Raw genomic sequence first — 14,062 nt, forward strand, 5'->3', positions numbered from 1 at the left:
ATACAAATATGGACTCAATGTAGGTCAATATGCATTTATAATGACCCAGGATCTCTCTCTCTCTCTCTCTCTCTCAATATTTGTCATCCTGGGTCATTATAAAATTTGCATTGAGTCCATATTTATTATATTATATAAATAATAATTTCCCAAATTTATTAATGCAATGTATATCATCCTATTATTTTCAGAGATAGTTTTAACCATAAATAAGTTGAATGTAAATGTTTCAGAATTTATTGAATATTACTCAGAGGAAATTGTTTCGGCATAAATTTCCCATATCATAATAATGACGCAAGATATCTATCTCCGAATAACACAGAGCACCCCCTCCCCCAGATTGAGAATCGCTCTCATTTATACTTGCAGACGAAATGCACTGACAAAATATAAATACCTATGTCTTCTAAGAATAGATACAATCTTACATGGCATGCTTGTATATATTTTCTTTAGTCTCCGTAATCGCGTAAACAACGTCAAAACTCTGCTCGCTGAGTGAAAAGGTCGAACTCAACCATGAAATGGTATGTGCTAATTATTCCTGAAAAATATTCACAAATATCCTAGTAATTGGTTTGTATTATCAGTCTCAGAGTTCTTCACTATATGTTTTAAATTTTCCTCACCTTCAACTTGCGAACTTCCATGTTTGTCTAAAGCGAAAGTGAAAACGAGGCAGCTCGTGCGAGTCATTATTCGCTTTCAGCGGTCGTTATTAAAAAATAAGTACTTCGTATTGACCAATCAGATTACCGGATTTCACAAAGTTATATAATATAATAATATAATACATCATAAAAATATAATAATATAGATATTTGGAATAGCTTTTTCGTAGTAATGTGTCTTTTCAGGGTTGATCTGCTTCTTTCCTATTTCACCTTGTCAAAAATGTTGTTCAATCAACAGTACATTCTTTAACATATTTCAATTGTATGAATTTATTAATAAATATTAAATATGTCACAACTTCAGTTACACCTGAGAGACAGCACAGCAGAAAGTCTCACACACTGTATAATTAAATAAAGAAGATTTGTTACTATTATGCAAGAAAAAAATACTATCATAGAAAAACCAATAGAAAAATTGCATTTCACTCCAATTCAAAATATATATACTCTGTAAATGTATTAAATAAGTATTCAAAATGAAGCCATAAATAGTCATTAAAAGTGTTGGAATCAGTGGTTTTCCGCTCTCTAAAATCCAGCTCCATAAGAGAGAAATCAGTTTCCATAATACTCTAATCTATACATTGACCCCACAAAGTCAGAGTATGACTGAGTGGTCTGAAGTAAACATGGTATTATAGGCAGTTTTTGTAGCTGTTGGTGAGTAGCTGTTACTGAGTCTAGGATTCTTGGAATGATGCCCTGACTGATCTCTGGTGGACAGGCCCAGGGGGTCTACAGTTATCCACCATACACTGACCCTCTGGAAATTTCAGTTTTCTCAGAGCATCCATCTGTAAATAGTCAGAAAGTATTAGCACATAACCCAAAGAAAGACAACTCTTAACAGAGCAAAAATAGCCTAGCAGCAAAATATAAAACTTTTTTGTGAATCCTGGTAAAGAATACTGAGTAGAAAATATGTTCTTATTAAAGCAAGGTTGAAGTCAATATATCAATAGGCTATAAACATATTTTCAATATATACCTGGTATATGTAACCATTTTAGCCCTGCCCTAGTGCATATTACCTGAACCCTTGGAGATAAATTTCACAAATTTAGTACAGGGTTTATTCCTCATTATAAATATACAGAGGGATGGGAATTGTGATATTTAAAACATAATTATGTTTTCCTTCATCTACAGAGCTGCCAACCCTTACGATTTTGGCGTAAGGCGTACGAAATCAGCGTGTAAAATACGCCTTACGATTTCTCTCTATATTCCTCCGATTTCAGTTTTTCTCGTTCAAAGTATATAATACCGGTATTTTCATAGCTGACAGTCTTTAGTTTCTACTATTATAATATATTCATAATTCTTACAACGCTTGCTTGTATCATTGTTTCGGTTTTAGAAGGCCGTTCACATTAATGTCAATGTTTTAAAGTAAACAAAATGGAATCATGCCTCAGATTACATGTCCATTTACAAAACATCTTCAGCGGCAGGGGGCCTAGGTGGTCCCTAGACCCCGCCTTACTATTTATCATTTCAGAATGTTGGCAGCTCTGCATCTATTTGTTGGTTTAAACTTGCTCAGTCATTTCAAAATTAGCAGTTAACATCAAGTCAACTAAAATCAAACAATTAAGAATAAGCATTTTTTGGAATTCACCATTTATTTTCTATTCATTTAATCATTAATATTTTATAAACTAACCTATCATTATGATACATAATATTTGTATACTATTTAGGAACCAAAGAAAATATTGTACGGATATTTGTAATTAAATAATAACCTGTTCTTGGGAGATTTCGACGTGATTCCTAAATATGATCCAGGTGACAGTCTCCAGGAGAGGGGGCGTGGTCAGGGAGCCGTGGTACGTCCAGTACTGAGAAACATCATCTGTGGGGAAATGTATCAACAATCTTAGTGATCACAGTATTGTGGTTGTCAGAAAAGGCACATATTTATCTTCATTTGCATTGATTTTTATCATATAAATGTTTATAGAACTGAGTTTGTACATACTTTTTAGCATCTTTAGTGGCTCGAAAGGTTGAGTGAGTTTCACTGACGTATATGCTTTCTCTAATTTGGGACAAACATCTGTTAGTTTTTTAAATTCTTTGTGCTCAGCACCAACCTAAAATAAATAGCAATATAACAAATTCTCATCAGATATAAGTTATTGAAATTTTGTTTTATTTCTTTTCTACTTTTACTTTTAACTAACAAGCCAGCTGCAGGTGTTAATTTTAATGCACCTGGCTGACTAGATAGATATAAATATTAAATGTGAAATGCAAGGTGTTGTTTCCCTACAAGAAAGAGAATATTTTAAGTCTCTGTTTATTGTTTTAAATTCTACTCACATTGACCATGTATGTAACAACAGCCAGACCATCAGGCTGATAGGCTGCTTCCAGGAAATTCCCGTACTTCAGGTTCCAGTGAACAAAATGCCACTATTGATAAACAATCAATTATACTCTGGACATGTTGGAGTTAGTTATCAAGCTAGTAAAAGTACACTAAACATCTGTAGGAATTGCTTCCCTTTAAACCTATTTTTCTACCTTTCTAGAATAAGAATCTGAATGTGACAATTACCAGACATGGAGAGATTTCATTTCAGTCTTATTTTTTTATTCTTATGAAATCTGTTTTAATGATCAACTGACCATTGTTTCATTCTTACCTCGGCTGCAAAAAGCTTGCCATCTATTGTATGTTCTGATCCCTTGTCATTAGTTGAGCCCCAGTGAAGATGAAATTGCTCCAAATGAAATGTATCTCGCAATGGACCTCCTGTCAACTCTGTCAACAGCAATCTCATTTAATGTCTTCATTATATTTTCAAAAAAAGTTTTTTTTTTTTTTTTACCAGTAAATACAGGATACATGCTGACCATCAGCTAAGAAAATCTTACTCCTACTATAACACAAATAATAATTGAATAATATCACAGAATGTACATTTTACATGTTAACTAAAAAGCTCATTTCTTTAAGTCCTAAAAACAACAATAAAATATTTGTATGTACTGCACCTGAAGATTGGTTGATGTTAATCTTGAGTGATCTCCCTGTATTGTCTACTGTTGCTCCTTGACAAATGCCATACTTAAATTTTAGAGGGGAGTTAGCCAAGCTGGGATCAAACTGAACTTTGCTGGTATCTATGTCAATGGGAGATTGCTGGTACCCTGCCCCCTCTGGGAAGTGCTGCTGCCAGGTGTCTGGACCTATATTATATTTTATTATATGATTGAATAATTTCCATCTCTCTGAATGATTGGCTGAGATCCAACTATGTTAGAAAAATACTACGTTGTATTGACCTGCACGTGACGTTCCAGGTGAATACAAGGATTTATTTCCTCTACATTGATCTCAAAATAGATCGGGAAATTCCAAATTTATACAAATTGTTTAAATGCAAACAAGTACTGGTAATGAGCTTTGTCATTTTATCAGTGAATCATATAATATACAATTATTGCTGTTTTTTGGTCAATACAATGATTTAGCCAACTTCGAAGTACAATATTCACCTCGCCCTTCGGGCTCGGTGAATATTGTACTCCTCAGATGGCTAAATCATTGTATTGACCTTAAAAAACGGCAATAATTGTATAATATATACCGGTATCAGGAAAGATGTAACTATTCCTATGATATTTCTAGTGCAGTATGGAAAGGAGGAAAAGAAAGAAATGATTATAAACACACCGTAAATGTATTACATTCACCTGCGTATTCTATTTAGCACTTTTGGCGGAGAGAAACTTCTGCTAATTCAAGTACAATGCAAATGTCTCGCCCTTCGGGTCGGTGAATACTGTACTCCTCAGATGGCTAAATCATTGTATTGACCTCAAAAAACGGCAATAATTGTATAATATATACCGGTATGAGGAAAGATGTAACTATTCCTATGATATTTCTAGTGCAGTATGGAAAGGAGGAAAAGAAAGAAATGATTATAAACACACCGTAAATGTATTACATTCACCTGCGTATTCTATTTCGACTTTTGGCGGAGAGAAACTTCTGCTAATTCAAGTACAATGCAAATGTCTTGCACACACATACATAAATAATTACATTAAGAGACGAGCTGAATAAAATCTAGGCTAACTAGTTCAAACATCAATTTCCGCCAAACATTGTACATGTATACACTTAACAATACATATACAGTATATTGAAAATTTACAATACATGAATATATAATTATGAAAAAGATATGGTTGGACTTTACTGAAATGAACCTGGGAATCCAGCATCATAAGTCATTAGGTGCTCTAATTACTGAGTTATGCAGGTCAATATTTTCAAATAAAACTGCAGGTTTTATATATTAGTCTTTGACCATAATGCTACAGATCTCATAATGCAAAAAAGATGCAATTTCAAACCCCATTTCAAGACATTAGGCCCACTTTATATTCAACCTGTATATCCACCTCCCAACTCTTTTTAGTCATCTCTAAAGACAGACAAGGTTAGCTTTTATAAAAAAGCTGAGGGTCAGCCACTGGAACACAGAGAGTTTCTCTCTTGTTTTGTAATGGTTTATGATTTGATCTATACATCATGTTGTGTTCCTTAAATGTAATAAATGCCATTGTAAGAAAGTTAATTATTTTTTAATGCTGTACATAATAAATAATAAACAGGGACGTAGTAACCGGGGGGGCCAGGGGGGGTAAGTAAGTAGGTAAGTAAAAAAATTTTCTCTGGTTGGCCCCCCCACTTTCAAAAACGATGCTACGTGCCTGATAAAGCATAGAATAAATTTTAGTTAATCTGCATCGTGATCATTACAATGATCTCCAATAATTACATAAATTCTCTTCGGCTCAGACATCAGAGAAAGTTCATCTGTCATGTTGTAAATTTTGAATTTACCGGGTGGCAGTATATTTTGTATTTACTGCCACCCGGTAAATTCAAAATTTACAACATGACACATCTCATACCGGTAAATGAACAATTAAAAGCCACCATGGCAAATAAGATCACGTTAAATTCTATAAAAATGATATAGATTATGATGAATAAAAGGAAGGTAGACTTTGTGTTAGATTGTTTTTAAATATTATCAAATAACAGTTTTCAGTTGTGCATTTCGAGGCAATGCATGATGTGGAAAGGGGGGGGGGGGGGCATACTGCATGTTTATTTGACTCAATTTCTAAGTTTGAGCATCCATTTTAGTGTTATTAGGAAAGAAAAGAATTGCTTCCCAAAAAGTAATGAACGCCACAGAAAACAATTCAAAATATGTTTATACATGCAGTATGTAAATACGTATACATAAAATGTCTTTGATGATGTACGTCTACCATCATAGCAAAACTATATATTAAAATACTGGAATCCATCCTCCCCCCTCTCCTTTCATTGGGGGGGGGGTGTTGACCCTGTCTATAAATCAGCACAGTTCTCTCAGCTATCGCATATCCACTGTGGTCAGTTTCTCAAATGTGGGCGCGGTTCACGTGCACAAGCGGACTTGCACGTCCATCACCATATTGTCTTACGGTGGTCTTCTGATGTTTTCATAACTTCTAGGCCTATCATTAGAGTGAAAAAAAAAATAATCGTTATTTTTTTCACTATTTTGGGACCTTTGTGGCAAGTGGATTGTTGTGTGAATTCCGACCCGTACATGTCTTATGCAAGGTATTGAATATTGATCGAGGGAGTCTTGCATCAGGCATCCAGAGGAATATTCACAATTTGAATCTTCGGCTTACAATGGCGATTGAGGGAATGAATGTACTTATCTTCTGTTAGAAGCAATGAAATATTTTCATAGTATGATTTAAAAACTGACAAATATCCCATCTAGAAGTACAGTCGTCATAAATTTTCTTCGAGAACGACGAAGAACAATGCAGTCTATAAATAGATCGAGATCGTGAGTGTGCGTGAAGAAGCACGCCCTCTGGTTGGAGAATTTGTGCAAATCTTTTTTCCCAGAATTCCGATCAACGCAAGCGCACTTGCAGTTTCATCCTAACGTAACTAGTCAGCCCTGGGGCTGACTAATAAAGCTTGCTTGAATCTGACTAAAATATCAAAACAAGCAAGTTTATTGGTCTGTAAAGATGACTTTAAAGGGTTGGGAAATACTTCAAATATACACGTTGGTTAAAGTAAAGGTAAATGACTGACCAATATGCTACAGCTCTGCAGCTAATTCAAACACAAACAATGGAACTACAATATTAATTTAAGTTTTGCTGTAAGATAAAAACATTAAATAGCTGTGAGTCAATTTCTGCTCAAATAATTTAAAACATACCATCTTTTTGACCATAGCCCCAGTTTGTCAGCTTATCATAGTTCCAAGGTGGCCTTTGGTTTTTATTATCATGTAAGCAGTGAGAAAATACTATTAGGCAGTGATCTGCAAAAGAACACAAAGAAAAAGTGTTTCAAAAATCATTTATAAACAACTTTCTTAATTTGGCACTGTATATATATTTATCTAAATAATTACTTTTCAAATACACGGCTACAAACAGGCTAACAATAACATTATCATTACTTGTTTCTAATATACTCCTCTTCAACTTGTTAAAATGACACTGATGTTGCGATGGAAATTTTGTAACTGCTCTCGAAAGGTAAGTCAAGACCTTCCTCATGATGACGTTCACAGGATCAAATTAAAGCTATTGATTGAATGAGAAATATGACTATCATCTAAAATCAGTCTGTTACCCTAAAAGCTATTAGATTATATATACCGATTCCTCGTGTTTACTATCCCTCCTAGAGGCAACTTTCGGGCCGACCTGTATCACATATACTATACGTATTTCTATTAAAAGAAGAGCGTTTCAAAGGGAACTCACTCTTATAAGGAGTAAGCAAAAAATGTCCCACACCCTTCTAATGTTTTTTTTAAATTTTTAATTCTTAATCAAAATTTGCAATGTGGTTTTGAGCAGGAATTTTTAGGTAATGTGATAAGAGATTGAAAATACAGAAAATTGAAGAAATAGTTCTTTAAAAAAATACGTAAGGAGGTGGGAAACCATATCGGGGTCCGGACCCCCCCTCTCCCCGGTATTTGCAGAGTTGTTAAATAAATGTATATACTATACCAAGCAAAAGAGACCTTGGACCCTTAGAAAACGCATTTCAGGGGTTGGAAATTCTGTATGATTGGGTTAGAACCCGCCCCACCCCCACCACCACCACCCTGAAAAAAATCCTGGATCCGCGCCTGTATGTGGCATTTTGTTAAGGATATCCGATCCTCAGCCAGGAAGGATAACTCCTAAAATCAATATTTAATTTGAAATGCATCAAAATGAAGCTTGAAAATGAAAATTTTTTTAAAGTTGACATTTGTACCCTATATAAGGAAAAAATAGTACAGTTTTAGAGAAATAAGATTTTCTTGAATCCAGCCTTAGATACCAATGCTTATTAGCATGATATCAAATAAGAAGTGATTTGTGGTGTCTTACAATGATAGCAAAAGCCTTTTTCACTATGTATTATAGAATACCTGACGGAAATAGAAGACAAAAAAAACCAAATAAGTATAAAAATCATGACAATTTCTCTGAATGCCTGGATAGTGGATACCTATCGTTTTTAACCTGAAATATATTTTTTGATCAATATGCAATAAGAAAATGTATTGCTGATATTTCAATTCGCTTTTTCTGCAGAAATATTGGAAATTTGACAATTTTTCCTATATCATTATTGGTTTTTGTCCTGTAGATGTACAATAAGGTTTCGAAATTTTCATTTTCACCCTAGGGGTCGAAAAGTGACATTTTTTTTTAAATATAAAAAGACCCTGATTCCAAGAACACTTCTTACAAAATACAAAGTAGCCTAATCATCTCTTGAGAAATAGCTGATGGTGTCCTGTTGATGGTTTCGGAATTTTCATTTTCATCTTTGGAGACAAACGTGTGCAACGGGGACATTTAACGGTCTCTGTTGGGGATTGAACCCTGGGCCCTAGGCATGCCAGTACTGTGCCCTACCGATTGAGCTAAATGGTTAACCTACAAGCCCAAGTTAGTATAGGAATCTGTTTATTTAGCACTATACCGCATCGTCCCCTTCCAGAGAATGAGATGTCCTCATCTCTTTTGGAGTGCCGACGCCAGTGGGGCGAAGTTCTGGGATCACTCGCCATAGAATACCCAGGTCCCAACGTGGGCGCTCAATGTTACAGAGACATGTAACTGCCTCTGCTGGGCCAGGCTTGCCAGTCCAGTGCTCTACCGATTGAGCCCAAGCTAGTAGGATACCGTGTATCTGACACTAGTACTTTGGGGCAAAAATAGACATTTTTTCCCTTTCCTATCCACTTTTTGTAATAATGGCAAATTCATTCATGGAAATTAAAAAAAGAAAAAAGATAAACCCTTACCTAAGTAAATTTACTTTTGAATCGATAGCCAGAAATTAGCTGCGTATTAGCTCGCAGATACACAAAATGTACTTCCGGGGATTTTTTTTTTCATTTTTCGTTTCATCTTATAAACGAAAAATGAAAAAAAAAATTCCGGAAGTACATTTTGTGTATCTGCGAGCGCTCTCTCTCTCTCTCCCTGATTGGTTTCAATCTGATATTTTAGACTATCATTTTAAGTGACGTTTTGAAAAAAAAACATATCTATGTTTATGTTATGAAATTTTTAATATGTCTTCTTTTTTGTTTGACTGTTTTATTTATATCTTTTACGCTATATTGTCACTATTAAAGAACCTTACAAAACAACAGACTTTTCCTTATTAACGGTGAACCATGAAAATACAAACCGTTTTTCAAAAAACGACCATAAATGTAAAAACAGGTAGTTTCTATGAACATTTGTGAAAAAATAAACCCTATAGATCAATTCTAATCACGACCTTCCAAATAAGTAACAGATATATGCATATGTCAAAGAAAATAAAAAAGATTAAGTCTCACGAAACAATACGATCATGGTCTGTAGCAGTCATAAAACTCAGACGAGGACAATGTTCATTTATCATTCAGTTTCCTTCAAAGGCCTGGGACTTTATTTTAACGATTAAAAAAGCGCTACTTGTCTCACTCCGCCGAAGTGATTTCACGGCGGTTTCACACCTATCTGTCACAGAAGTCCGCCGTTTTTGTTACCGAGGATTATATTTTTTGAATCTCCTATAAAACTGAAGTATTAAAACAAGCTGACCGCCTGCCCATCGATGACAGTTTCACCACTTGGTTTTATTTAAAAAGAAAAAAGACTATTTTCTGCACCTTAGATTGATTTTTTGCACAAATAGAAGTCTTTTTACACTGGTACCGTCTTTTAATTTCGCAACTTTTAAAAAAGTTTGGGTAAATTGTTGTTACCCTTAATTTTTTGCCCTTCAATTCTTTAACACTTTCTTCTTTCTAAAACAGCCATGAAATCACCAAGGGTAAAAATGAACCAGAAGTCTCTGTCTAGACTGTAGCTCTACTGGTTTGTACTTATCAAAAACCATTGCACTATTTTATGTATCTTTGTGTAGCCTACTTGTGTGCCAACTTATTTTGAAATCAAACTAAAATTGTAGAAGGAGTAGCGTTTTAAAGGAATTTCACAGAAAATTCTATTTTTAGTAACCATGGTAACACCGTTCATCGAAATCAAAAAACGATGCACTATTCTATGTATCTTAGTGTAGTCTACTTGTGTGCCAAGTAATACTGAAATCAGACCAAAACTGTAGAAGGAGAAGTGTTTTAAGGGAATTTCACAGAAAATTCTACTTTCAGTTACCATGGCAACACCGTTCATTGAAATCAAAAACCGATGCACTATTCTATGTATCTTAGTGTAGCCTACTTGTGTGCCAAGTTATATTGAAATCAGACCAAAACTGTAGAAGGAGTAGTGTTTTAAAGGAATTTCACAGAAAATTCTATTTTTAGTAACCATGGCAACATCGATCACCCAAATCAAAAACCGATGCACTATTCCATGTATCATAGTGTAGTCTACTTGTGTGCCAAGTAATATTGAAAACAGACAAAAATTGTAGAAGGAGTAGCGTTTTAAAGGAATTTCACAGAAAAATATATTTTTAGTTTCCATGGCAACACCATTCATCAAAATCAAAAACCTATGCACTATTTCATGTATCTTAGTGTAGTCTACTTGTGTGCCAAGTTATATTGAAATCAGACCAAAACTGTAGAAGGAGTAGTGTTTTAAAGGAATTTCACAGAAAATTCTATTTTTAGTAACCTTGGCTACACCGTTAATTGAAATCAAAAACCTATGCACTTTTCAATGTATCTTAGTGTAGTCTACTTGTGTGCCAAGTTATATTGAAATCAGACCAAAATTGTAGAAGGAGTAGCGTTTTAAAGGAATTTCACAGAAAATTCTATTTTCAGTAACCATGGTAACATCGTTCATCGAAATCAAAAACCGATGCACTATTTTATGTATCTTAGTGTAGTCTAATTGTTTGCCAAGTTATATTGAAATCAGACCAAATCTGTAGAAGGAGTAGGGTTTTAAAGGAATTTCACAGAAAATTCTATTTTTAGTAACCATGGCAACACCGTTCATCGAAATCAAAAATCAATGCACTATTTTATGTATCTTAGTGTAGTCTACTTGTTTGCCAAGTAATATTGAAATCAGACCAAATCTGTAGAAGGAGTAGCGTTTTCAAGGAATTTCACAGAAAATTCTATTTTTAGTAACCATGGCAACACCGTTCATCGAAATCAAAAATCGATGCACTATTTTATGTATCTTTGTGTAGTCTACCTGTGTGTCAAGTAATACTGAAATCAGATCAAAACTGTAGAAGGAGTAGTGTTTTAAAGGAATTTCACAGAAAATTCTATTTTTAGTAACCTTGGCTACACCGTTAATTGAAATCAAAAACCTATGCACTTTTCAATGTATCTTAGTGTAGTCTACTTGTGTGCCAAGTTATATTGAAATCAGACCAAAATTGTAGAAGGAGTAGCGTTTTAAAGGAATTTCACAGAAAATTCTATTTTTAGTAACCATGGCAACACCGTTCATCGAAATCAAAAACCGATGCACTGTTTTATGTATCTTAGTGTAGTCTACTTGTTTGCCAAGTAATATTGAAATCAGACCAAATCTGTAGAAGGAGTAGCGTTTTCAAGGAATTTCACAGAAAATTCTATTTTTAGTAACCATGGCAACACCGTTCATCGAAATCAAAAATCGATGCACTATTTTATGTATCTTAGTGTAGTCTACTTGTGTGCCAAGTTATATTAAAATCAGACCAAAACTGTAGGAGGAGTAGCGTTTTGAAAAATTGTTTACAGACAGACGGACAGACAGACAGACAGACGGACGGACGACGGACGCCTTACTATCGCATAAGCTCTTCTGGTCTCTTACCAGTAGAGCTAAAAACCTGCTATAGATGTATCGGGTATAAGAATTTTCATTTTCACCCTTTGTGGTCAAATGCCTTATATGGGGCTCTAAAATTATGTTTTTCCCAATAAAAAACCCAGTTCCACGCAATAGTCACTTTTCTCTTTATCGGCTGTTGATTTTGACAAACGGCTTTGCAATGGTTGCTAAAAATATAGATGTCTGCGCCATTCTTCCAAAACGCTACTCCTACAGTATGCGTAAGATTTCCTACAGACACCATATACACGTCACATGTCACGATAGCATTTGGAAGAGCGATCGCTCCGAGATCGGAAGGTCGTCGGGTCGAATCTCGGCCGCGACCGACCAAAGTCGATAAAATACATGAGGCATGGGCCTTAAAGGTCACCTGAGCATCATGTAACAACTTTCCAACATTGAATTTGGTTCACGTTTTAAACCAGAGGTATGGCACGCCAAATTCACAAAAATGTGCAAAACATAGTTTCACAGTCGATAAACTAGGTTTATCGCTTGTAAACTATAGTTTACGGACTGTAAACTATAGTTAAGGGGGGACCTATGTCGTTCTACGTCAAAGCAGCGTTATATGACGTCACAATAGCGACGTTTGTTTTTTACCTGCTGACTTTTGCAACTGTGATATAGGCATAACATTGTTACTAATCAATAACGTACACAATTTACAAAAAGAAAATTTATTCATCATTAATAACAGTTTTATTTGATTTATGGAGTTTGTTAATATTAGAATTCTCTACCTTTGGTAGATAATTCATAGCAATTTCAGTTGTGAAGAAATACCTCAATGATATGCTGATATACTGTATAAGTGCAAAAAGATTTAAGATAAAATTCAGCAAAGAATGCGGCTTAATTCAGGGAAATATGGTATTTTCTAGATAAAACTAAGAAAAAATTAAGAAATGTACTTGTACCTAGATTTGCTTATTGATTTGTAGTACATGTGTATTTTATTGTATTAAGTCATTCATAGGTTCTAATAGGTGTTGGTTGTTGACGGGGAAATGGGGGGGGGGCAGAATGATAACCAGAAGTCTCTGTCGAGACTGTAGCTCTACTAGTTTGTACTTATCAAAAACCATTGCAACATTTTATGTATCTTTGTGTAGTCTACTTGTGTGCCAACTTATTTTGAAATCAAACTAAAACTGTAGAAGGAATAACATTTTAAAGGAATTTCACAGAAAATTCTATTTTTAGTAACCATGGCAACACCGTTCATTGAAATCAAAAACCAATGCACTATTCTATGTATCTTAGTGTAGTCTACTTGTGTGCCAAGTTATATTGAAATCAGACCAAAACTGTAGAAGGAGTAGCGTTTTAAAGGAATTTCACAGAAAATTCTATTTTTAGTAACCATGGCAACACCGTTCATTGAAATCAAAAACCGATGCACTATTCTATGTATCTTAGTGTAGTCTACTTATGTGCCAAGTTATACTGAAATCAGACCAAAAATGTAGAAGGAGTAGCGTTTTAAATGAATTTCACAGAAAATTCTATTTTTAGTAACCATGGCAACACAGTTCATTGAAATCAAAAACCAATGCACTATTCTATGTATCTTAGTGTAGTCTACTTGTGTGCCAAGTTATATTGAAATCAGACCAAAACTGTGGAAGGAGTAGCGTTTTAAAGGAATTTCACAGAAAATTCTATTTTTAGTAACCATGGCAACACCGTTCATTGAAATCAAAAACCGATGCACTATTCTATGTATCTTAGTGTAGTCTACTTATGTGCCAAGTTATACTGAAATCAGACCAAAAATGTAGAAGGAGTAGCGTTTTAAATGAATTTCACAGAAAATTCTATTTTTAGTAACCATGGCAACACAGTTCATCGAAATCAAAAACCAATGCACTATTCTATGTATCTTAGTGTAGTCTACTTGTGTGCCAAGTTATATTGAAATCAGACCAAAACTGTGGAAGGAGTAGCGTTTTAAAGGAATTTCACAGAAAATTCTATTTTTAGTAACCATGGCAACA

General features: G+C 34.5%; 1 protein-coding gene across 1 annotated transcript; it reads right to left on the reverse strand.

The window, feature by feature from the left end:
* Positions 1 to 935: 935 nt before the first annotated feature.
* LOC134278037 (carbonic anhydrase-like) lies at positions 936 to 7,422 on the reverse strand. The gene is made up of 8 exons (XM_062760353.1): positions 7,199 to 7,422; positions 6,953 to 7,057; positions 3,687 to 3,881; positions 3,335 to 3,453; positions 3,009 to 3,101; positions 2,665 to 2,779; positions 2,429 to 2,538; positions 936 to 1,474 (listed from the first exon to the last, which is right to left on the reverse strand). Exons 1-8 carry the CDS (start codon positions 7,296 to 7,298, stop codon positions 1,361 to 1,363), a joined length of 951 nt encoding a protein of 316 aa, XP_062616337.1. The 5' UTR covers positions 7,299 to 7,422; the 3' UTR covers positions 936 to 1,360.
* Positions 7,423 to 14,062: the final 6,640 nt, after the last annotated feature.

Source organism: Saccostrea cucullata, unplaced genomic scaffold, assembly GCF_032062105.1.
Source record: "Saccostrea cucullata isolate Sc308-1 unplaced genomic scaffold, CSIRO_AGI_Scuc_v1 ctg390, whole genome shotgun sequence".
NCBI lineage: Eukaryota > Metazoa > Mollusca > Bivalvia > Ostreida > Ostreidae > Saccostrea > Saccostrea cuccullata.